This window comes from Vipera ursinii, assembly GCF_947247035.1.
Source record: "Vipera ursinii genome assembly, chromosome: 4".
NCBI classification, from domain to species: Eukaryota; Metazoa; Chordata; class Lepidosauria; order Squamata; family Viperidae; genus Vipera; species Vipera ursinii.
Window position 1 is genome coordinate 62,465,831 of NC_139514.1, and position 26,245 is coordinate 62,492,075.

The 26,245-nt window shown below is 37.4% G+C and overlaps 1 protein-coding gene across 1 annotated transcript in view; it reads right to left on the reverse strand.

Annotated features, from left to right (window-relative positions):
• The window catches only part of IL1RAPL1 (interleukin 1 receptor accessory protein like 1), a 757,275-nt gene that overhangs the window by 346,510 nt on the left and 384,520 nt on the right, over window positions 1-26,245 (reverse strand). Inside the window, exons 3-4 of the mRNA XM_083362907.1 lie at window positions 17,299-17,485; window positions 14,837-14,990 (exon numbers count right to left, since the gene is read on the reverse strand). Coding sequence (XP_083219033.1) covers window positions 14,837-14,990; window positions 17,299-17,485 — 341 coding nt within the window. The remainder of the gene's footprint in view (window positions 1-14,836; window positions 14,991-17,298; window positions 17,486-26,245) is intronic.

Sequence of the window (26,245 nt, forward strand, 5' to 3'; positions counted from 1 at the left end):
CCACCCAAGATGGACAGGTCATAGCAGAGAGTTCTGACAAAACGTGATCCACTGGAGAAGGAAATGGCAACCCACTCCAATATCTTTGCTATGAAAACCCCATGGACAGTACCAAAAGGGAAAAAAAATATGATGCTGGAAGATGAGCCCCTCAGGTCGGAAGGTGTCCAATATGTTACTGGGGAAGAGCACAGGACTAGTACTAGTAGCGCCAGAAAGAATGAAGCGACTGGGCCAAAGCTGAAAGGATGCTCAGCTGTGGATGTGTCTGGTGGTGAAAGGAAAGTCTGATGCTGTAAAGATTTTTTTCTCCATAGGAACCTGGGATGTAAGATCCATAAATCAAGGAAAGCTGGATGTGGTCAAACAAGAGATGACAAGACTGAACATCAACATCTTAGGAATCAGGGAGCTAAAATGGTCAGGAATGGGTGAATTTAATTCAGATAACCATCAGGTATACTACTGTCCTCAGAAGAAATGGAGTAGCCTTCATAGTCAATAAAAGAGTAGGAAAAGCAATACTGGGATACAATCCCCAAAATGACAGAATGATCTCAGTTCGAATACAAGGCAAACCATTCAATATCACAGTAGTCCAAGTCTATGCCCCAACCACCAGTGCTGAAGAGGATGAAATTGACCGGTTCTATGAAGCCCTACAGCACCTTATAGAACTAACACCAAAAAAATGATGTCCTTATCATCATGGGGGATTGGAATGCTAAAGTAGGAAGCCAAAAGATAACCGGAATAACAGGCAAGTGTGGCCTTGGAGTGCAAAATGAAGCAGGGCACAGACTGATAGAATTTTGTCAAGAGAATACGATGGTTATAGCAAACACTCTTTTGCAACAACCCAAGTGATGGCTCTACACATGGACATCATCAGACGGTCAATACAGAAATCAGATTGACTATGTGCTCTGCAGCCAAAGATGGATAAGCTCTATACAGTCAGTAAAAACAAGACCAGGAGCTGACTGTGGCTCAGACCATGAGCTTCTCCTTGCAAAGTTTAGGCTTAAACTGAAGAAAGTAGGGAAAAGCACTAGGCCACTCAGGTATGAACTAAATCATATCCCTGTTGAATATACAGTAGAGGTGACAAATAGATTTAAGGAATTAGATCTGATAGACAGAGGGCCTGAAGAACTATGGATTGAAGTTTGCAACATTGTACAAGAAGTAGCAACTAAAACCATCCGAAAGAAAAAGAAATGCAAGAAAGCAAAATGGCTGTCTGAGGAAGTTTTGCAAATAGCTGAGGACAGGAGTAAAAGGCAAGGGAGAAAAAGAAAGATACACCCAATTGAATGCAGAATTTCAGAGAATAGCTAGAAGACATAATAATGCCTTCTTAAGTGAACAGTGCAAAGAAATAGAAAAAAACAATAGAATAGGGAGGACTAGAGATCTCTTCAAGAAAATTGGAGAGATGAAGGGAACATTTCATGCAAAATGGGCATGATAAAGGACCAAAATGGCAGGGACCTAACAGAGGCAGAAGAGATTAAGAAGAGGTGGCAAAATTACACAGAAAAACTATACAAGAACAAGCTTAACGTCCCTGATAACCACGATGAGGTGGTCACTGACCTCAAGCCAGACATCCTAGAATGCGAAGGGAAATGGGCCTTAGGAAAGCTGAGCAACAACAAAGCTAGTGGAGGTGACAGTACTCCAGCTGAGCTATTTAAAATCTTAAAAGACAATGCAGTAAAAGTGCTACACTCAATTAGCCAGCAAATTTGGAAAACTCAACAGTGGCCACAGGATTTGAAAAGATCAGTTTACATTCCAATTCCAAAGAAAAACAGTGCCAAAGAATGTTCAAACTATCGCACCATTGCACTCATTTCACATGCTGGTAAAATGTGGATCAAGAACTACCAGAAGTACAGGCAGGATTTCGAAGAGGCAGAGGAACTAGAGAACAAATTGCCAACACACGCTGGATCATGGAGAAAGCTAGGGAGTTCCAGAAAAACATCTACTTCTGCTTCATTGACTATGCTAAAGCCTTTGATTGTGTGGATCACAACAAACTGTGGCAAGTTCTTAAAGAGATGGGAGTACCAGGCCATCTTATTTGTCTCTTGAGAAACCTTTATGAGGGTCAAGAAGCAACAGTGAGAACTGGACATGGAACCACTGATTGGTTCAAAATTGGGAAAGGAGTCTGGCAAGGTTGTATACTGTCACCCTGCCTGTTTAACCTATATGCAGAGCACATCATGAGAAAGGCAGGGCTAGATGAATCAAAAGTTGGAATTAAGATTGCCGGGAGAAATATCAACAACCTAAGATATGCAGATGATACCACTCTAATGGCAGAAAGTGAAGAACTAAAGAGCCTCTTGTTGCGAGTGAAGAAGGAGAGTGCAAAAGTTGGGTTGAAACTAAACATTAAGAAAACCAAGATCACGGCATCCGGCCCGCTCAATTCCTGGCAAATAGATGGGGAAGAAATGGAGGTAGTGACAGATTTTATTTTCCTGGGCTCCAAGATCACTGCAGATGGGGACTGTAGCCAAGAAATCTAGACAGCACCCTAAAAAGCAGAGACATCACCCTGCTAACAAAAGTGCATATAGTCAAGTTGCAATGTATGGCTGTGAAAATTGGACCATAAGAAAGGCTGAGCGCCAAAGAATTGAAGCCTTTGAACTATGGTGCTGGAGAAGACTCCTGTGAGTCCCTTGGACTGCAAGGTGATCAAACCGGTCAGTCCTTGAGGAGATCAACCCTGACTGCTCTTTAGAAGGCCAGATCCTGAAGTTGAAACTCAAATACTTTTGCCACCTTATGAGAAGGAAGGACTCACTGGAGAAGAGCCTAATGCTGGGAAAGGTTGAGGGCAATAGAAGAAGGGGACAACAGAGAATGAGGTGGCTGGATGGAGTCAATGAAGCAGTAGGCATGAGCCTCAATGAACTCCAGAAGATGTTAGAGGACAGGAAGGCCTGGAGGAACGTTGTCCATGGGGTCGCAATGGGTCGGACACAACTTCACAACTAACAACAACAACAAGCTGAAGAACATATAGAAGACACAAATGGTTCCACATAGATATTCCTATTATACCCACAAGCATCCTTCAGCTTACAAAGCAATATTATTAATAGCCAAAAACACAATTCAAATGGCTTTCTCTATTATAATATAATAATATAATATTCAGCCATAGCATTTGGTTTTGGCACTTTGGCACAGATTTCAGCACAATCTCTTGCATCTTGCCCATTGCTTGCTGTGTATTTACACATTGTCTCTGCACAAATATTTCAGGCTTTCCCAAAAAACTATTGTTTACTAAGCCACATATTCTTTACATTTACCCAGCATTTAACAACAATTTGCAAGTTAGAAAATGTTAATCTTATATACTGTATTCATCTATGAATGTAAATCATATTTGTTGTATAGTGACATGCACTGGCTTAGAAATATTACTTTTGCATTCCCTACAGTGGCTTCTTTTCACTACAGATTTATTAGCTTAGTGACTTTGGCCTTTATACAATCTGCATGCCTGAACTGATTTAAACACAGCTGAAACTGTCTCTTTGCCTAAGTCCTTCAATTTGCACTGAACATCTGGATCTCTGTGGCACATCATTCCCTGCAATAATTTTATTGAAATAGAATGAGTCTAGATCTGGAGAGTTAATGTAAGTGTATCTTTAACTATTAAACTGAGCACCTCTCATTTGATTACTGTATAGTGGAATCTTACAGAACGTCTCCTGGCTAGAGTGTTATTTTCTCTACTTTCATTGTAAATGATAGATTAATACTAATTCAGTTCAGAGAACCTTTTTGTTGAATCAGATAGTGATGAATTTGCCTTGACATTCACTGTGTCAAATGCTTTCTGGCACTTTTCTTGTACTGGGCTGAGGTGAGAGAAAGTTATGAGTTTCTATTCTATCTTTCGTAGGACAATAGATTCATTTTTTTAAAAAAAAATAGCTATTGCAAATGGGAAATTTCATTCCTTTTTTCTGGATTTATCTTCCTGATGATATGCTGTTAGTTATCTGTAGCAATGTACTGCCAATATATCTTTAGTATAAATATATTGAAAACACATTCAGGTTGTCTCAGATATGTCTTGGTTGATAATAAATTACATTATTAGTGTAAAGTGTACAGGGCATTCTCACTCAAGAAACAACGATCATAACTGTAAAGGGAAAAAATAAAATCATAGTTTGATAAAGTTGGGTTTAACTTGTAAGAACATTTTCTGTTCATTACATATTAAGTTGCTTAACTAAATTCTTAATTATTTCTGGACTAAATATCCCAGAACTGTATACATATTTCAGGGAAGATCATATTGTTTGTGGAAATCCAGAGCGAACGGACTGAATAATTATCACTTCATAACATAATGATCACAAAAATAAAAGTAGGGTATACAGAGACAGCTACAGGTTTATTTTATATAACTTTTTTGTCTACAGTTTATCTCTTTATCTAAGATAATCTAAGGCCACTGCGTTGTGTTTTTCTTTCCAAATATACAGGCACAGAGTGCATGTTGTTTGACTTTCCCCCTAGTAGAATGTGTCATGTTTCACCTTCCTTATGAGGTGTTTCTTGTAAAGAAACCTCATCTCTATTACAGTTCCAAAATCTGATTCACTAATTAATGTTCAGGTCAGTTGTCTGCTCTCTGAGATGATCACTTCACAGAACACTTCAACTTTCAACAAAGTTATTGGCACCAGTGACTGAAACAAATGGATGAAGACTTTTCATAAAGGAAAGAGAAAAATGTGACTCTCCTAAGCAACAATTTAAAGATTAGGGAAGAAAGCAGACAACTTAGATAAAAGGTGTCAGGAAAATTCACCCTATGTCACGAAAGTTTTGTGATGGACAAAAATCAGGGCAGGAGCAAAGAACCTGTTAAGCTGCAATGACTGAACAGCTCCTGGGATCAACAGGTGATGGTGAGAGACATTATCATGCATTTTTGGGATTTAGACTAAGCAAAAGACATTTGAAATTACACACACACACACACACACACACACATGTATATGTATATGTATACACACACACACACACACACACACACTGATTTGGTATTATATACAGATATTCAGCTATATGTCCAACCCTGGATTCATAATAATTTTTTCAGTTGTACATGATGTATTTAAAATTTGGCAACCTTGAGTCTCTGGAAGGTATATGCTTGAAAGCTGCTTCCTACTTTTTGCATATGTCTCCAGATTTAAATGTGGCACCGTGGTTAAATAAATATACGATTCCAAATGCCCAAAGACTCAATGATCTGATTGCTTGTCTGACTAATTTATCAAATATTAAAGCTCTTGGTAATAAAAAAAACAAGATTCTCACAAAGTGTCAGGTCCCCAAATCCTTATTGTCTTCCTTCCTTTTCTTTGTTGTTGTTGTTAGTTGCGAAGTCATGTCCGACCCATTGCGACCCTATGGACAACGTTCCTCCAGGCCTTCCTGTCCTCTACCATCTTCTGGAGTCCATTTAAGCTCACGCCTACTGCTTCAGTGACTCCATCCAGCCACCTCATTCTCTGTCGTCCCCTTCTTCTATTGCCCTCAATCTTTCCCAGCATTAGGCTCTTCTCCAGTGAGTCCTTCCTTCTCATTAGGTGGCCAAAGTATTTGAGTTTTAGCTTCAGGATCTGGTCTTCTAAAGAGCAGTCAGGGTTGATCTCCTCTAGGACTGACCGGTTTGATCGCCTTGCAGTCCAAGGGACTCGCAGGAGTCTTCTCCAGCACCATAGTTCAAAGGCTTCAATTCTTTGGTGCCTCAATTCTTATGGTCAAACTTTCACTGCCATACATTGCAACTGGGAAGACCATAGCGTTGACTATACGCACTTTTGTTGACAGGGTGATGTTTACTCTTGTGCTTTTGTTTTTGGGCCTGCCATTCTGATGGGGGAGGGGGGATATTTGCTTTTGCTTGGGATAACTTTCACTTTCTAATTTTCCTCTCCCACCTCTATCTACTTGAGAAAGGAATGTGTCTCCCTTATCAGGGAGACAGTTACAGAGAAATGAAACTGGAGAAGACCTTGAGATGTGTACCAACTGTGCCAGTTACTCACACATCGTACCACCTGTGGATTGGCTGGATTTCAAATGGACATTATGACTTTGGTGGGAGGAGAAATATTTCTAGTTTAAATATACCATTTAAGCGGGATTTTCCCCAGATCTCACCTTGACTTCCCTACTGTCACTAACCCCTAATAAAAGTTCCCTTTTGAAACAATGCCTGTTTCATGAGTTGAAAGATGGAAGACCGCTAATTGTCTTCCTGATATGATTTTTTGGGGGCAGATGTTCCAAGCTAACAATCTTTGGTAAACCACTATCCAGTTTCAACTTAGCTTTCTTCATGGGTTTATTTTTAATTAAATAGGAGAATACACCCATTTTCACTGATTTTAGTATTCTGACAGTGAGAATGATTAATCAGTGGAACAACTTGCCCCCTGAAGTTGTGGGTGCTCTATCTCTGGAGATTTTCAAGAAAAGATTGAATAACTATTTGCCCAGGATGGTACAAGGACTCCTTCCTTGGATAGGACTTTGGTCTAGAAGACCTCCATGGTCCCTTCCAGCATTATGATTTTATATTCTAAGTATACAGATCATAAAGTGAAGCAATTCTACACTTTTAAGTCTTACCTTAATGCAAATCTTAAATTACCAGGTTTATTTTTTTGTATTTTCCTCTTTTTTGTCTTTCCATGGTCATGCTTTATTAACAGTCTTTTTCTGTATAACAAACTGTATCTACTTTATTCCTTAAACCCTCAATCATTTAAAATAAATTGAAAGTAAAATCAGAAATGTCATATGATAAAACACCTGTACACTTATTTGTACCCTCACTGTTTCCCTGAAATAAGTAGAAGTAAAAGATAAAATATGGGTGGGGGGATATTAACAACAATAACTTTGTAAGTAATAATTTTTCAACAACTAAATTAGCTTCTTCACAGGGTAAAAGAACTAAAGTAAAGATTCTCTCTCATCTTCGTACAAGTAATTTTCTCATTGGAAACCAATTTAATAAAGACAGAATTATTTCATCAAGCACTACAATAGTTCCAATAAAGGAGAATATTTATAGGTCAGGGTTGAAATGAGGAGTTTTCTTGCAGACTTTTCATTATCCAAACTAGGTAATATGCATCGATGATATTACTTAGTTTGGATAATGAAACCTCTACAAGAACACAACCAAGGTTGGAGATCACCAAAGACCCTTCACTACAAAAGTTATGCACTTAAGTGAGCTAGAATCATGGCCATATGGATATGTTGTCCTTCAAAATTTTAAAACTCTGTTTACTGCAGTTTAAAGTAACCAACAACTCTTGAAAACAGGTTTAAGATTAACCTGTTCTAAATTCTTGAAGTCACTGTTTAATACAAAAAAGTTGAGCTTTTTTAAAGAAAAACAGACACCTTTGTGAATTGCCAAAACACCAATAAAAAGAAAAGCAGCTGGGGGTGGGTGGAGCTAGCTTGAACGAATGATGGACACTGAATTTCTGCCTCCTCCGGACCATTCCAGAGAATTGATTAAGAATTATAACACCCAATTAAGGACTATGAAAATTTAAGAGATTAAGAAACGTGAGTTACTTCCCTTGCTTTCCTCCTGAAGTTTGGATTGTATTTGATTCGGTTTTGGACATTCCCAGAGAAGCTTTGAATTTGGATGTTTGACTAAGAGACTTGAGAGGCTTTTGAAGGCTGATGGGGAGAGGAGGGCCCCTATGATTGAAGACTGATAGGAGAAAGAATTTGGAGAGAGTTTAAAGGAGTTCAGCTGAAAAGATAGCTGATTTATATGTGTAGAGTGTGAAGGCCTGTCACTCCCTCTTTTCAGTCAAAGTGTTGAGATCTGGAGAAAGTGAAAATCTTAAACCCCTTTAAGACAGAGCCTTGATAAGGCATGTGTAATAAAGATAGTTGCTACCTTTGGGTTTTTTTATTTCCATCATGTTGCTTTCACGGAGATAAGTTGATAAGGACAAGGCAAAGGGAGGAAGTGATGTGTATGGACTATAGACTGTGTAAAAATTCTTAGAAGGTTAAGAGCTCTTTTTGGTGGTTGGATGTCAAAACGCAGCCAAAGTGCAGAAAGTGTTTGGTAAAGACCCAAAGCAGGCCTTAGACCTTCAGATTTACATCTGATTTGAGTGGAAAAAGCCTTAGAAATGGATGTGAGGGGGAAAAAACAAAAACACCTGAGAAGTCACTGACTCAACCAGATAAACTTGATATTCTCTTACAAGACTTAAGAGAAATGAAGATAAATATAAAAGAAATGAAGACAAATATAGAGGAGGATTTGAATCAAATAAAAGATAAAATGGACAAGATGGATATAAGAATAATAGATCTGGAGAAACAAAGTCAGGATATGACACAAAATATTACAGAAGTGAAGACTCAGATGGGAGAACATGATAAGGTGTTAAAGAGTCAGACAACTATGATGCATCAGGTGAAAAAGGATTTGATTGAGATATGTGATCGTCAGCGCCGATCAAATTTACGTATATGTGGATATCCGGAGAAAAGTGAATAAAATGAAGCAAAATTGATTCAAGCAGTACTGGATTGGGCTACCTCGATCCTCCCAGATGTCCCCTTTACAAGATATTATATTGATGCAACACATAGTCCAAAAAGGTTGGGAAGAAAATTGCCGAGAGATATTGTGGTGCGACTCTGCTCATATGCAAAAAAAGAACAATTGATGCGCAAATTGCAAAACATGTCATCTATAATGTTTGGGGGGCATCAGATGCAAGTTTTTCCAGATTTATACAATGAGACTTTACAATGGAGGAAAGAGATGCATCAAGTTTATCAAATATTGAAGAAAGATAACATTAACTACAGCTGGGGTTATCCAGTTTTTCTGAGATTTTCTTATGGTGGAAGGTTTTACAGAGTTGAAACAAAGGAGGAGCCAATGGAGAAATTAAGGGAGCACAGGATCATCAATAAATATCTACAGGAGAAAGGGAAGTTGGATGAAGCAACAGGAGTTAAAAGTTCGTTGTAGAGATAGTGTATAAGTATTTGCAATTTTACAATATATGTTTGGGTGTAGAAATTAAGGGTAACGATGGTCACTGGAGGTGGAGTGGGTGATCAAAGTCCATGCAGGGATGGCTCCTCTTTCCCACCCCTCTCCTGGAGGCCCAAAGCGGCAGAGAGGAGGAACATCTCCTGAAGAAGGAAAGGGGGACAACTTATATGTTTATGGGTGGGTATTTATGTTTTGGGTTCGTATGCTTGTAATTTTAGTTTTGTAAGATTTATGTTAGAGCACATATGGAGACCAAAGGGAATATGTAATATAAGGAAAAGATGGGGAAATCATTGAAGGTAGCTACATGGAATGTACATGGCTTGGGGGAAAAATATAAATGACCAAGAACTGAAAAATTAATTAACAAAAAAAAATAGATATTGTATTTTTATAAGAAACACATCAAAAGAAATAAGGGGTAGCGATCCTGGTAGCTAAAAGATGTGGATTTAAGATAAAAGCCATGAAAAGGGACGGTATGGGAAGATTTCTTATAATTCAGGGCTTGATTTATGGACAATAGGTCACTTTAGCAAATTTGTGTGCACCTAATACAAATCAAAGAGAGTTTTATAATAGGGTATATAAAGAAATAGAACAAATAAAAAAGGTTATGTGATAATGAAAGGTTATGGATATAGGAATTGATAAATCTAATCCATCAAAAGTGGAAATAAAGTATAATAATACAGATTTTTTAAAAAATATTAATAGAAATAGATTAAAAGATGTTTGGAGAGAATTACATGGTAACCAAAAGAGTTATACATATTTTTCTAGTAGACATAAACATTTTACAAGAATAGATTATTTATTTGTATCATCGGAAATATTATCTAAGATAACAAAAGCAGAGATAAAAATAATTAAAATATCAGATCATGCAATGGTAACTATGGAAATGGAAATAGATTGCGATTATAAACAGGCAAGTAGATGGAGAATGGATTTGAGGATTTTTAAACATAAAGAGATTTTTAGAGAAAATGGAAAGAGAATTAAAAGATATATGGACTATAAATGAAGAAGGAGGTAGTAATATAGGTGTAATATGGGATGCAATGAAAGCAGTGGAAAGAGGTTTAGGGATAAAATATTCTTATAATATAAAAAAACAAAAAGAGAAACATATAAAAAGGTTGGAGGAGGAAACTAAAGAACTAGAAAGTAAATATATAGAAAGTAGGGAGAATAGGATTATGTTAGAATTATCAGTTAAAAGAAAAGAGTTGCAAAATATTGAGTTAGAACTGGTTCAAAGAAATCTAATTTATTTAAATAGGGAATTTTATGAAAATACTAAGAAAAATTCTAGAATGTTGGCTAGAGCCACACAAGTTAAAAAGGCAAAAAGCCTGATTGGAGTAATAAAGAACAAAAAAGGAGAAAGATGTAACATGATGAGAGAAAAATTGTTGATATTTCAGAAGTTATATAAGGGAAAGGAAATAATTGTGAATGAAAGTCAGAATTCTTTAGAAAAGAATTTAAACTGTAAAATATGATAAAGAAATAATGGAATCACAAATAGAAGAGGAATACTGGAAGTTATTAATAAATTGGAAATAGGTAAAGCACCAGGGTTAGATGGACTAGGCACAGAAAATTATAAAAATTTTAAAGGATTATTGGTGCCGAAGATGAGGTTAATGTTTAATAAAATAATGGAAGGAGAAATTATTCCAAGTTCCTGGAAGCAATCTCTGATAGTATTGCTAGTGAAACCTAATAAAGATCTTACAAACCCAGGATCATATAGACCAATATCCCTTTTTAATCAGGATGCTTACAGCAATATTGACAAATAGATTGAATACATTTATAGAGAATTATATTATAAAAATGATCACTGTGGATTTATAAGAGGCTGACAAATGTCAGATGTAGTAAGAAGGGTATTAAATTTAGGCTATTACATAAAGAATCAAAAAGTAAAAGCTAGTTTATTAGCATTAGACGTTTTTAAGGCCTTTGATTGTGTGGGATGGCCTATACTGAAAATATTAATAGAGAAATTAGGTAGAAAGTTTTTTTAGAAAGGTGATAAATCAACTATACTCAGAGAATAAGGCAAGAATAGTCATAAATGATGGTGTTACAGAGACAGAGACCTTAAGCCGGGGAACAAGACAGGGTTGCCCCTTATCCCCAGTTCTATTTGTATTATTGATGGAGGTTTTGGCAAATACAGTTAGGAAATATTCATTGATTGAAGGAATTGGTGTATGTAAGAAAACAAAAATAAATTTATTTGCAGGTGATACATTACTAATATTTCGAAATCCCATAGCAACTATAGAGAGGGTATATTCCCAATGAATTTGGGAAATATAGCGGATTGCAAATAAATTGGGGAAAATCAGAAATGATGTTATATAACTATAGTAAAGAATTGAAGCCTTTGAACTATGGTGCTGGAGAAGACTCCTGCGAGTCCCTTGGACTGCAAGGCGATCAAACCGGTCAGTCCTAGAGGAGATCAACCCTGACTGCTCTTTAGAAGGCCAGATCCTGAAGCTAAAACTCAAATACTTTGGCCACCTAATGAGGAGGAAGGACTCACTGGAGAAGAGTCTAATGCTGGGAAAGATTGAGGGCAATAGAAGAAGGGGACGACAGAGAATGAGGTGGCTGGATGGAGTTACTGAAGCAGTAGGCGTGAGCTTAAATGGACTCCAGAAGATGGTAGAGGACAGGAAAGCCTGGAGGAACATTGTCCATAGGGTCGCGATGGGTCGGACACGACTTTGCAACTAACAACAACAACAACAACAAAAGAAGAAATGGATGTATTGAAAGAAAAATATAAATTAGAAATAGTAGATAGTATCAAATATTTAGGTATTGACATCCCAAAAATATTCAAGAATTAAAGAAGATAAATTATAAGAAGTTAAAGAAAGATATAAAAGATAAAATGGAAAAATATGGAAAAATAAAATTATCATGATTCGGAAGAATTGCAGCAATAAAAATGAAAGTTTTACCAAAAATTAACTTTTTGTTTTGGATGATCCCAATTAAGTTTTAGCATCAAGAATTAAAGGAAATACAGAGATTGCTGGAGGTGTATTGTAACGGAGGCAAGAGAGCAAGAATAAGTAAAGCTTTACGGTATGAACCATTAAAAAAGGGTGGGCTGGGTCTTCCAAATGTTAGAAATTATTGGGTAGCTAATCAGTTAAGGCTGTTCCCAGATATTATAGCAGATAGAGATTTATTATAGAGTGATATAGAATTGAAGTAATTAAGGGAAATAGGTGATCCTATAGAAACATACTGGTTTAAAAAAGATATTTAAAAAATGTTAAGAGAATTCAAGATCCCTTTTTAAAAAACTTGATAGAATTACGGGATAAATGGAGATATCGGTTAATGCCAGGAATTTCTCCTTTAATACTGGTAGTATAAATGGAGAAATTCCCTAAGATTGAACTGAAAGATTGGATTAGTAAATTAAAAAAAATCAGATATATTTATTTATTTATTTATTTATTTTTATTACATTTATATCCCGCCCTTCTCCGAAGACTCAGGGCGGCTTACAAGCTTAGCAGTAGCCTTCATTCTATGTATATGCCTGCTTGTTAGGGCTTTCACACACACCCCAAGCGGCATTATTACAAAGTCAGCTTATTGCCCCCAACAAGATATATATAAATGGGAAGACTGAAAGAACAAGATAAAGAATATAATATGATTAAATAGTGTTTTATCAGATACTAAATTAAATTGGTTGAATTTATTACAGTTAGAGAAATGGATAAAAATGGAAGAAAAAAGAGAGTTAACAAAATTTGAAATGATTATAAAAGAAAGTGAGGGAAATGAAGAATATATAGGTAAAGGAAGAATTGGGAAAATATACAGAATATTAACTGAACTAGAAGATCAGGCAAAAGGTTTAAAATTAATCTGGGAAACAGATTTAGGAGAAATAAACGATAAAGATTGGAAAAATATTTGGAAGAGAAGAGTATGTAAGAATATGTCAGTTAGAGTTAAGGAAAATGGATATAAAGTGATATGCAGGTGGTACCTAACACCAAACAAATTAAATCAAATAGATGTTAAATATACAAATATTTGCTGCAGTGCGAGAAAGAGATTGGAACATATAAACATATGTGGTGGGATTGTGATACCGCACAAAAGATATGGGACATGGTGTTTAGGGAAATTAGAGAACTTTTGAAGGTTAATTTAGATATGTCACCGAGGATCGCATTACTGTTACTGGTGGGAAAACAAGATATAAATGAAGCAAAAAAGGAATTGATTGTAAATTTGATAATGGCAGCTAGATTAATGATGGTTAAATATTGGAGACGGAATTGGGATATTCAAAGAAATGAGTGGTATAATGAAATATGGAATATGGCAATAAATGATAAATGAACAACAGAAATTAAATTTTAAAAAGGGGTGATTAAAGTAAATAAGTATAATGAAATATGGGATGATTTTATAAAAACAGTCTTGGTGGAAAGCAAAGGGAACAAACCTTCTCAAGAATATATGCTGTTTTGGAGGGGATAAGGGCACAATTGAAATACATTGTATATTGTTAGTTGTTATATGAAAAGAAATATAGGTAATAAAAATGGTCTCCAGGGGGGTGGGTGCACTGTAGTATTTGTATTTTTTATATATATACTGTTTTTATTTAGATTTATATGTGTTATGTTTGTATTATTTGTATTTGAATAAAATAAAACTTAAAAAAAGAGAAATGGGAACAGCAAGCTGTAGTCACAAGCTACAATAAGACTGTAGAATAGTCAAGAAGACAACACTTCTTGGCTGCCTCCTGACTGTTTTTTTATTTTTTTTATTAAAGAGTTTTACAAAAAAAAAATACAATACATATCCCCAAAACCCACCCACCCCAAACCACCCCTCTTCCCCCCCACTTCTCAGATCTGAATACAGGGTTATAGATATAATAATCATATTCTAACTAAAATTATCCATTATAAAATTAACCAAATTCATAATGTGCTTTAACTCCCCTTTAACATAGATACATTCAAATTATTAAAAACATAATAATAATAACTTAAACAAAAATATAATCAATACTAATACTAAAATTAATACCAATATCCCTCTAAAATCTACTCATAAGCTAAGTGGAACTTTTCAGTCCCATATTTATTCTGAATATAATCTACCCATCTTCTCCAAACTGAAATATATCTTTCTTGTGAATGATCCTTCAAATAAGCAGAAATCTTAGACATTTCTGCAAGATTCGATACTTTAAGTACCCATTCTTCTATAGTAGGCAAACTATCCTTCTTCCAGTATTGTCCCACCAGTAACCGTGCTGCTGTTATCAAATTCAACATCAGATTGGTTTCTTTAGTATCACAATCTCCTGACTGTTTTTTTTTTTTTAATGCAAAGAGAAAAGGAAAATCTTTTTCTTATGGCTAACATGTGACAATAACATTGAATTTACACAACAGAAGAGATTGAACTCATGTACAAAACTAACCATAATGTGCACCTCTTCTTTGCTTTGTTATCTAAATGAATGAATGAATGAATGAATGAATAAATAAATAAATAAATAAATAAATAAATAAATAAATAAATAAATAAATAAATAATAAAGAAAATATCTGGCTACAAATGTTAAAAAAAGAAAAGAAAAGTGGCTGTGATCTAAAACAAAAATATACGCTTAAAACCTCTAATTACCTGTAACCGTTAATTCTGTGGTTCTTCTGACAGAAAAGAGACCATACTTTAATTCACAAGTGTAATTTCCAATGTCATCTTCTGTGACCTCCCGGATAACAAGAGTATCCTTTTTGAACAAAATGCTTGGTCTCCAGGTTGTGACTTGGCATTCCTGTGCGAAGATAATTACAGTATTTTAGTAAGTAAAGCCCTTGTATTTTTTATTTGACACATCAGTTTCATTCAAAACCTGTAATCTTAAAAGCTTTTTTTAAAAAGTCTCAAAACAGTACAAAGTTCATTGCATTGCTTGACAGGAAACTATTTTAGAGCATACTGTATTTAGAACCTTTGGAACACTTTTTCCTCAAACACATTTAGAAGAAAAATATATCCATCCACATGAGGACTTATTCCTCTTTCTTTTTCTTTTTCACCAATTCTCAACTACCATACTCATGAACTTTGGAACAAACTTTTCTCCCCTGGAACCAAATCCTTATAACACTGAAATAGAAATAGAAAAACTGCTTCATGGAAATGTAATAATTGCTTCATGTATCCTTGTGGAAAAAACACTCTTTCTCCTACTGGTAGACCCTTAATCCTGTGAAACACACAGGTATTTTAAAATATCTTTGAGAAGAATATTTCTCATTGATGGAATAGGGTGGTATGGGTGCACTCAAATCCTTTGTCTTTTATTACACAAACATTTCTGTAGAGGCTTCCTCTCTCTGGCTTCTTACCTTGCTATAAAGGCAAGAGAAAGATATTCAACTAGGGCTTCCCACCCCACAATAGGATCAAATGAAACATCCAGGAATGCTTTAATGTGGTGGGGAAAAAATGTAACATGTCCAGAAAATATAGCAATAAAATGAACACAAATATCTCATTAATTAAAAAATGGAAAAAAAAAACAACAACTCAGACATGCGGATAACAATTAGGGAAAAAAGTTGGCCTCTTTTTCATGGGTACGACATGTTTCATCAATAATTAAGACATCCTGTGACAAGAGGCAGTGCTCTGACTACGCTATCCAGTCGCTATATTTGCTTTTGCATTACCGTCTACTAGATCAGAGGTGTGGAGTATTAAAAAAGGGAATAAGTAAACCAATGATTGGGAAAGAAGAACCATGGAAGGTCTGGAAGGAAGGAACAGAAAATGCGTGAAGCATAATCTATATTATAGGCATTTATAAAATAGTTATTGGCTGCTACATTGTTCTTAAGTTGCTTAAGTTTCCATGGCTGATTCTTCCATGCTGAGTCACTAGTTCTAACAGTGCTGAAGCTGTTTGCATGATCCTTTTTTTAGTGGCCCTTCTGCTGCTGCTCTGGTTCATATCTGCTTCTCGGGTTTTTCTTCTAGTCTGCCCTAGCCCTAATCCTAACCTTAATAGAAAGCATTTTCTTTGGGTATTTCGTTTTAGTTTTATTAAGAGAATGATGCAAATTTACTTGCTTAAAAAGATGCCACTGTTTCTTCTTCTATAGAAAATAGCTTTCTTTGGAGATGGCAATTGGATAAAAGAATATACTTAAAGAGGGTGACACATTCATTTATGGGTCGGGCACGTTGTGGGTGCAACAAAAATGAGCCTTGGTGGAGCAGTGGGCTAATGCCTCAAGTAACACCAGCTGCCTGCAATTAGTGCAGGTTCACATCCCACCAGGCTCAAGGTTGACTCAGCCTTCCATCCTTCCGAGGTAGGTAAAATGAGGACCCAGATTGTTGGGGGCAATAAGCTGACTTTGTAATAATGCCACTTGGGGGTGTGTGTGAAAGCCCTAACAAGCAGGCATATACATAGAATGAAGGCTACTGCTAAGCTTGTAAGCCGCCCTGAGTCTTCGGAGAAGGGCGGGATATAAATGTAATAAAAATAAAAATAAATAAAATAAACATTTTAGTTTTTTTTTTAAAGTACAGTATTAATAACCTTCTACAGGAGCCATTGCCTGAGATGTTACTTATTAAAACAGAATATCACTATGTGTCCACCTTTGCAACCTCACTTTTAAAACCTAAATTATGATTTATTTTATTCATATTTTATTTCTTTTTCATTTATGTACAGAACTGTCTTGCTAGAACTATACACTGAGGTTTTTAAAAAACTATATCGCTGTGTATTATGAAAGTGTCTACTATCTAATTCCTGAATAACAGAACGTTGCCATATTTTGTAATATATAAAGAATGCAGCAGCTATGTATAAAATTGAAAATATAAACAGAGAAAGTTTATTTTCAGAAGTCAGAAAATGACCTACTGCATTTAGAAATTTGTCCGTCAAATATCACCTTGGTTCTGGTTTCCCCCCCCCATTTTTAAGTTAACCTTTTTTTAATTACATTTTTCAAAATCTGATGAAGCTGTGCATACTATCTATAAGAAAAATTCAGATACTAGAAATGGAGCAAAACAAGACATGTAATATTTTGTTCAAGATTTTTAACATTTCTTACCTTATACCATAAGATTTCTGGCTCTCTATATGGTATTAAAAAATCCTGTATGTCGGGGCATGAAATTTCTTTGCTTTTGCTAAGTTCAGCCTTTTCTAAATATTTCATCTTTGAATTGTAGCACAGACCAGTATCATTTTCACCCACTGTCAGTGAAATGGAAACCTTCATACAGTAGGTTGAGTTTCTGCCATGGAACAAAATACAAATAATAAAAAATGGTTAAAAACATCATTAATTTCCCTAAATGCAGTAATGCTTTTTTAAGCACAAGAAGAATCTTCATCAGTACAGTAAAATGGGGGGGGGACATCTAATTTTCAATTCGTATTTAATTTAGAAGAATTAGTACATTTCATTTACTTTGCAAAAATTATTACACCTCAAAATTTCCTTAATTCTAATTATTTTCTAATTATGGCAAGACAAGTTCCTGCACGGAGAGAGTAAATTTATAAAGCCAGTTATTTACTAATCAGTATTAACCTCTTAATGTTCCTGTTATGTATCCAGGTACAGGTCACCTGCATAACAGCGGCCACTAGGGGGTGTTGGCCTGGACGGTTTAGCAGGAAAACCTAGTTTCGGCAGGAAACCTAGGGCCAACCCCATTGGCTAGATACCTACCTGGCCAGGTATATAAGAAGGCCAGGTAGCCCTTGTTCGCCAGTACGGACCCTTCAATAAAGAGCTGAACCTGTACTCCGGCTGGCGTCTCTTCCTTGCGTCGGACCCACTACATTACAGTTCCTCTGCTGATCAAAAACTACCACTACAAATCCTTACAGCTGAACTAATCTGTTTGTAGCAATATATTTTAACCCTCCCAAATTCCTAAAACTTTGCACCATGAAAGTTAATTCATCTATTTGTTACATTATTTTTTGGATGAATAATTGTAAGACATGTTCCCTATAAATATTTATTTATTTATTTAAATTTAGCTACCACCCATCTCACTCTCAGAGTGCCTCAATAACAGAGTGACTTGCTTAATATCAGCTAATGTAAATTGCAGCCATATAAAAAAGACACCTACTCATTTATTATATTCCTGTACCTCTTTACTTTCAACCATTCTGCTGAAGTGACTTAAGTATACAGCACTTTCTGGTAATATAAATAAGAACACAGTCAAAACTTCCATATTTTATGTTCTAGGTGACCTTTTTCTCCTTATGCAGTTTCATTATATTCACAGAGAAACTGGAAAAGTGTGTCTTCGTCAGATGGTGCTGAAATCTTATGAATAGAAATGCATAGGGGAAGTATTTTGTTTAAGTTTTGTTTTGTTTTGCCTGGGTGGTTTAAGAAAGCATATGACTCTTTTTGCTGAACCATCATCCAATCTGTTTGGATGTTTCTAAGCATGAATACACATAAAGTGCATTTATATTCTCTCATACACGATCTGTTTAGATAGTTTGCAATTTGCATGTTTGATTCATCAAGAAAGACAATACAATGATATTTACAATTTGTGAAATAAATAGAAAACATAAGTGAAAAAGGATCACTAGATCTTGATTTTAGGAGATAAGGAAATGTCTATAAAGGAAATGATACAGTAGCATTTGTACTTATCAATAATATCTGGAGATAATAGCCTTCCCTCTCCCCTCCCCCCCCTTTGAGAATAGGCAATGTCAAACAACACTGAAATCATGAAAATCTTTCTCTTTGTAACAACCTTCAAATGTGCCTTATTTCCTATCTGAATATGCTCTGTGGAATCCTACTGTAAAGTGGAGTGTTCTCTTTTGGTTTGTTGTAGAAAAATGAATGTTAGAGGATCAAACTATTTAGAGGCACGTTATCTAACCTGAGAATCAATACAGTTGCTATTACTGTATGTATGATTGTCACTGTCATTTTACGCTATCAGAGGAAATCATTTATCATATGTCTTATGGGAACTGGTTAAGCAGGAGGAAATAAAAAACTGAAATGTATTTATTTCTACGAAACCCCTTGTCCATTCTGCTCGGGTGTATTGAATATTGTAGAATGAATTTAATTTGCTGATAGATTTACAGATTATATGATTTGTGTCAGATAAAAATCATGCTTTCTCTTCCACTTGCATTGGGGTAAGCTTCTGATGTTCACTACAGGTAGTCCTCCACTTACAACAGTTCATTTAGTAACTGTTCAAAGTTACAACAACACTGAAAAAAGTAACTTATGAATATTTTTCACACTTAGGTCTATTGCAGCATCCCCATGGTCGTGTGGTCAAAATTCAGACACTTAGCAATTGACTCATATTTATGATGGCTGCATTGCCTTGGGGTCATCAGCTACTGCGACTTTCTGACAAGCAAAGTCAATGGGGAAGCCAGATTCATATAACAACCAAGTTGCTAATTTAACAACTGCAGTGATTCACTAAGCAAATGTAGCAAGAAAGATCACAAAATGGAGCAAAACTCACTCAGCAAATGTCTCGCTTAGCAACACAAACTTTGGACTCAATTGTGGTCACAGATCAAGGGTTTATAGCCCACCCAAAGTCAAAATTAAAAAAAAGTTGGTTAGAAACATCTTAATGTTTGAGATCTGCCATTATACACAGTTGTAGTTGCAGACAGATTAGGATATTAGCAAATTTAAATCCTTGTGGATATTTAAATATTGATGCAAATTTATACGCTTGGATCCTATCTAAAAATTTACACGCTTGAATTCACTTCATACCAAAGTAAATAGGTTTCTGGGGAAGAGTAAAAGATACATGTATTAATCTTCTTATAATTTTATCCAATTTTCTGAACAATATGGTTACAACATGTAGCGCTTAATAAATTAAGAATCATTATGAGCAATTTTTCTCCTGCTAATTGGAGGCTCTGATTCAAGTGGTTACAATCCAAATGGAAACTCCCTGTAGGTTTTTCATTGTGTACTAAAAATTGGTACAAACCTCACAGTCGGTGCCCTTCTCAATATTGTACCATTACTAAAGCAACAGAAGTTCATCCAGCCCATGTTTATAAATTGAGGAAGAAACAATTAATATGGTAGAACTTCTATTCACTATCAATATTAATGTATAATAGGACAACTTGAGATTCAAGGTACTGGTAACGGTGTTTAAAGCCCTCCATGGCATGGGGCCGGAGTACCTTAGGGAACATCTGCTGCCGGCATCAAGCTCCCTGCGCCCTGTGCGTTCCCACAGAGAGGGCCTCCTCAGGGTGCCACCGATCAGAGAATGTCGATTGGTGGCCCCCAGGGGGAGATCCTTCTCTGTGGGCGCCCCGGAGCTGTGGAACCAGCTACCGGTAGAGCTCCGGATGGCGCCCGATCTTCGCTCCTTTCGTCGCGATCTCAAGACGTTTCTGTTTGTTCAAGCCGGCCTAGCCTGATGGGGATTGGTGGGGTTTTTTATTTTTGGTGTCTTAATTTTAACTTGATGTTTTAGAATTTTACTCTAATTGTTTTAACTGGGCAATCATTTAATCTCTTTTTAATGTTTGTATTTAGTATTTTATTCTGCCCTGTGAACCGCCCTGAGTCGGTTTGTATTTAATAATACAAATATTATTAAATTAAAATTAAATTAAATTAACTGTCTTAAATGCTAAGCTATGTTCCAATATTTATTGTTAACAGGGCTCTATCATAGGATAAAAATTACAGGATAAAGTTACTGTTTAAAAATTTCAAATGTGTCACAAAAATACGCTCAATTTTAATATACGGAGGCAGATCAGAAATCTAGTATGGACTATCTATGCTCAGAGATTAATTATACAATAATTACATTTGATTAAATTTATTTATTACACTGATAATGTAACAGAATGGCTGAAATAAAAGATTTCAGGGAAAGGGAATTATTAAGACTTCTCAATGTATCACACAGGTATTTTTGTCCCACAGTATCCAGTTCTCTTAGAAGAAGAATAGCTTGATATTGTTGGCAACTCTATTTTGATGGCTTTTGAATTAGAATGCAGTCACAAAATACTGCTTCTATTGCTACTACTTTAGAACATCAACAGAGGCCAAGTTCTCACTGATGCCCCTGGCAAAAGAATTGGGAAGGGAAGAAAGCAGCAATTAATGCAAGAAGATTATAAAATCCTTTTCTCAAGAAAGATCATTTTGTGTCACTGTCATTGCCATTAGGCAGTGCTTTTTTTCTAAAAAAAAAAAAAAGGTGCCGGAACTCAGAGGTGCTGTCACTGGGAGCAATGCTGGAGTCTTGCTACGGCATCGCTGCCCATCCTTTGCATCGGTGCCCCTGCTGCTTGGAGCCACATTCCCCTCCCCACAGCTGCCATGGGGATTCCCCTCCCCGCAGTTGCCATGCCGCGGCCCGTGCTGAGCCCCCCCAGAGCTACTCCGAACCCCGACCCAGAGCTGTGTTCCTCATGGCAGTGGTCTCGGGCACCAAACAGCTGATGGCCTACGGCACCAGCACTCATTCACTTACTGTCCCATCGCTTTCAAATGCAGTAAGTGAGTGAGCAAGTGGCATATGGAAGCATTTGGAAGCGACGCAGTAAGTGAGTGAGTGAACAAGCAAATGGCTTTTGGAAGCAATGGGGCAGTAAGTGAGCGAGCGAGCAAGAGGCCTTTGAAAGAGATGGAATGAGTGGGGGAGAGACTGAATGAGGTGCCTTTGAAAGAGATGGAGGAGTGAGTGAGAGCGACTGGAAGCTTTTGTGAGCAAAGTGTGAGTGAGTGGGGGGGCTTTTACGAGTGAAGGGTGAGAGAAAAAGGGAAAAGTGAGGGGGAGAAGGGAAAAAGAAAAGACACTGACTTCTGACTTCCTCTGTTACAGGAGTAGAAGGAAGCATTAACATTGAACCTCAACTTTTTGCTTTTCCATAATATTATAAACTAGCCATTTCTATAACAATAAATGAATCTAACCAATGAAACCCAAAATACCCCCCCCTTTTTTAGTCATCAAGTTTTTGACACATTGTTAAGCACTGGTGGTGCTTGAATATTGTCATGTCCTAAAAGTGGTACAATTTCTGAAAAAGTTCAAAAGCCCTGATGTAAATGCAGTCTAAATTGCTAAGTTTGTAAGCCGCCCTGAGTCTTCGGAGAAGGGCGGGATATAAATGGAATTAAAATAAATAAATAAAATAAATAAAAAATAAATTGTTTATTGCCATCCTATTTGCAAATAATATCTTACCTAGTTGAGATGGTGTAGTTGGGCATCAGGGATCCTAAAGAAGCAACCTTGTAAATAATTTTAATGTCCTCCTCTAGTTCAGGGTAGGCAACCTTGGCTCTTTTATGACTCAAAGACTTCAACTCCCAGAATTCCTGAGCCAGAATGGCTCAGCTTAGAAACCTTTCTCTTTCCCCTCAGTGTGGCTGGCTCCGGATTTCTGGGAGTTGAAGTCTACGAGTCATAAAAAAGAGCCAAGATTGCCTACTCCTAAAGCCAATAGAGGGAGCTCTGTTTTGTTGGGGTTTTTTTTGCAAAAAAAGGTGCCAGAACACCATTTTGAGCGTTCTATGAGAAAAAAAGCCCTGCCATTAGGTACTATTTAAATTCATTTTGCCCCAGAGTTTGTGCTGTTGTCATTTTCTGTTTTACCCAAATTGTTGATCATAATATTTTATATAACTGATTCTTGTTGTTAGCAATGCTTGTCTGTGTTGGAAGCGATCACTTAACCAGCACTACTTACTTTTCAATACATTCTGTTCTTATAGCTTTTGATACTATCCACTAATTTTCTTCTTCCCTGAGCTTAATTCACTTTTATTCAAGACAGAAAGTCTAGATTGGCATAAGTTCTCATTGATCTATACAAGCAATTCAGACAACAGCATTATTAGGCTTCAGTAACTGATAGCATCTTACAATTGCACATAGGATCTTGTTAGATGTCCAACTTGCCACCTTCAAATGAAGGCTTATGGCTAGTCTTAAAAGGTAAACCCCAAATTTTAAAATGCAATTTTCCCACAATCTGTAGATGATGGAATATTTTATAGTATGCAACAGGAAGTCTTGTTGCTGCCATAATGGGCCCATCCTGACTCCTGTAAAATCTGAGACATCCCAGTGTCCTGTCACTTCAAACAGGTGAAAAACAAAGCATAGGAAACTATTTCCTTACTAAAAGGCACTGAGATAGGGTGTGGATTGAGTCTGAAGAAGCCAAAGTGTTGTGGAATCGCATTTTTGTTTTCATTGTGTTTGTTAATACTACTATTGTGAGCCAGAATTGTGTCTTTTATGGGCAACTGTATAAGAAAAATAAACAAACCAGTAAATCAACAAATCAGTAAATAGATAACACACTCAACATAGACACAAATAGATTACATTTATTCCTCCTTAACCACCACAACTGAGCTCAGAAATTTTGTTGTAAGTTATTGTGGCAATTAAGCAGGTCACCATGTGTTCTGACTCATTTTATGACCACTTTTATGCCAGTCATAAAGCAGGTCAAAGTGGTCATTGAGTAAATCATGTGGTCATTAAAAAAAACCATGTGGTCATTAGGTGAATCTATCCTCCTGAATTAAAAAAAATGAAATCAGGAAAAAAATGCTATAAATTGTGGTCACTCGACATTGCAACCAGTTATATATGCAAACAAATTGCCAAGCACCCAAAATGTATTCACATGACCATGTGCTTGTTTATGTAGAGGGGAAATCATAATTCAAGGATGGGTCAGCAGTATCTTTTTGGGGGTCCATTGTAACTTTGAATGATTATTGAATAACCAGTCACTAAGCAAGGACTAGCTGTAATCTTTCAACTGTAGACATATCATGATTTGAATTCACATGGGCAATACTACAAATTGATTATCATTTCATTTTTTGAACAAACTAAAAGAACAAAAAACATGTTGTACAGATCTGTATAAATAAAGATCTGTGTAAAACAAACAATAAATTTATAAGAAAATTTTGAGGAATGTTATGCTATGAGTTTTGATTGGAGCCTCTCTACATACGTTTACATAAGAACACTCAGAAGCAAGATAAGCCATGATAACTAGATCTATCCTATATATATGTCTACTGGGTATCAATAAGATAAAATTTATATTAAAATTTATATTATCTTTAAAATGGGAAATACTTTAATTAATCACAGTTCATGTTTGTATAATAGTATATAGACATTACTCACTTCACATATTTACAAAACAACTTAAAAACAAATTGTGAATTTGTTATTCTCTCTTTAAATTTTATAGGCCAAAACAGAAGTCTTGCAGCACGTTATGAGATAGTATATATACTGTTTCATCAAATTTGGGTTGACACAAACTATTTTGTCAATGCAAGGAAAACATTGCAAGAGCTAATGTGCATGGATGTAAGTGCTATATCACATCTTCATCCCAAGAAGAAACGTTCCAACCAAGTAATGCATATTATGGGTGGACTTTAAATCTTTTGCCCAAAATCCATTTATTTAGAAGCAATAGAACATTTATTTTAGAAAACAAGAAATGATCCAATTGATTTAGCACATATGGTCCATGCTGATAAAGAATTGCTAAATATGTCCTCTGTTCACTTTCTTGGCTGTGGAAACTAGCAGATACCATGATTCATTCTAGTACTATGATATAACCATTTACCGTATATACTTGAGTATAAGCCGACTCGAGTATAAGCCGAGACCCCCAATTTCACCCCCAAAAACTGGAAAAAGTTATTGACTCGAGTATAAGCCGATCCGCCGTTCTGCAAGCCTCTGCCGCCAGCAGAGGCTCGATCCGCCATTTTGCAAGCCTGAATACACAGGAATACCCTGTGTAGCCGCGGCTCGTCGGCAGGTCTCCGTTCCTCCTGCCGACCTTTGGGGAGGTTTGGGCGCCTCCCCAAACCTCCCCAAACCTCGGCAGGTCTCCGTTCCTCCTGCCGACCTTTGGGGAGGTTTGGGCGCCTCCCCAAACCTCGGCAGGTCTCCGTTCCTCCGCGCAGACCTGCCGACCTTTGGGGAGGTTTGGGCGCCTCCCCAAACGTCCCCAAACCTCGGCAGGTCTCCGTTCCTGTTTGGGGAGGTTTGGGCGCCTCCCCAAACATCCCCAAACCTCGGCAGGTCTCCGTTCCTCCGCGCAGACCTGCCGACCTTTGGGGAGGTTTGGGCGCCTCCCCAAACGTCCCCAAACCTCGGCAGGTCTCCGTTCCTGTTTGGGGAGGTTTGGGCGCCTCCCCAAACGTCCCCAAACCTCGGCAGGTCTCCGTTCCTGTTTGGGGAGGTTTGGGCGCCTCCCCAAACCTCCCCAAGCCTCGGCAGGTCTCCGTTCCTCCGCGCAGACCTGCCGACCTTTGGGGAGGTTTGGGCGCCTCCCCAAACGTCCCCAAACCTCGGCAGGTCTCCGTTCCTGTTTGGGGAGGTTTGGGCGCCTCCCCAAACGTCCCCAAACCTCGGCAGGTCTCCGTTCCTCCGCGCAGACCTGCCGACCTTTGGGGAGGTTTGGGCGCCTCCCCAAACGTCCCCAAACCTCGGCAGGTCTCCGTTCCTGTTTGGGGAGGTTTGGGCGCCTCCCCAAACCTCCCCAAACCTCGGCAGGTCTCCGTTCCTCCGTGCAGACCTGCCGACCTTTGGGGAGGTTTGGGCGCCTCCCCAAACGTCCCCAAACCTCGGCAGGTCTCCGTTCCTGTTTGGGGAGGTTTGGGCGCCTCCCCAAACGTCCCCAAACCTCGGCAGGTCTCCGTTCCTCCGCGCAGACCTGCCGACCTTTGGGGAGGTTTGGGCGCCTCCCCAAACGTCCCCAAACCTCGGCAGGTCTCCGTTCCTGTTTGGGGAGGTTTGGGCGCCTCCCCAAACCTCCCCAAACCTCGGCAGGTCTCCGTTCCTCCGCGCAGACCTGCCGACCTTTGGGGAGGTTTGGGCGCCTCCCCAAACGTCCCCAAACCTCGGCAGGTCTCCGTTCCTGTTTGGGGAGGTTTGGGCGCCTCCCCAAACCTCCCCAAACCTCGGCAGGTCTCC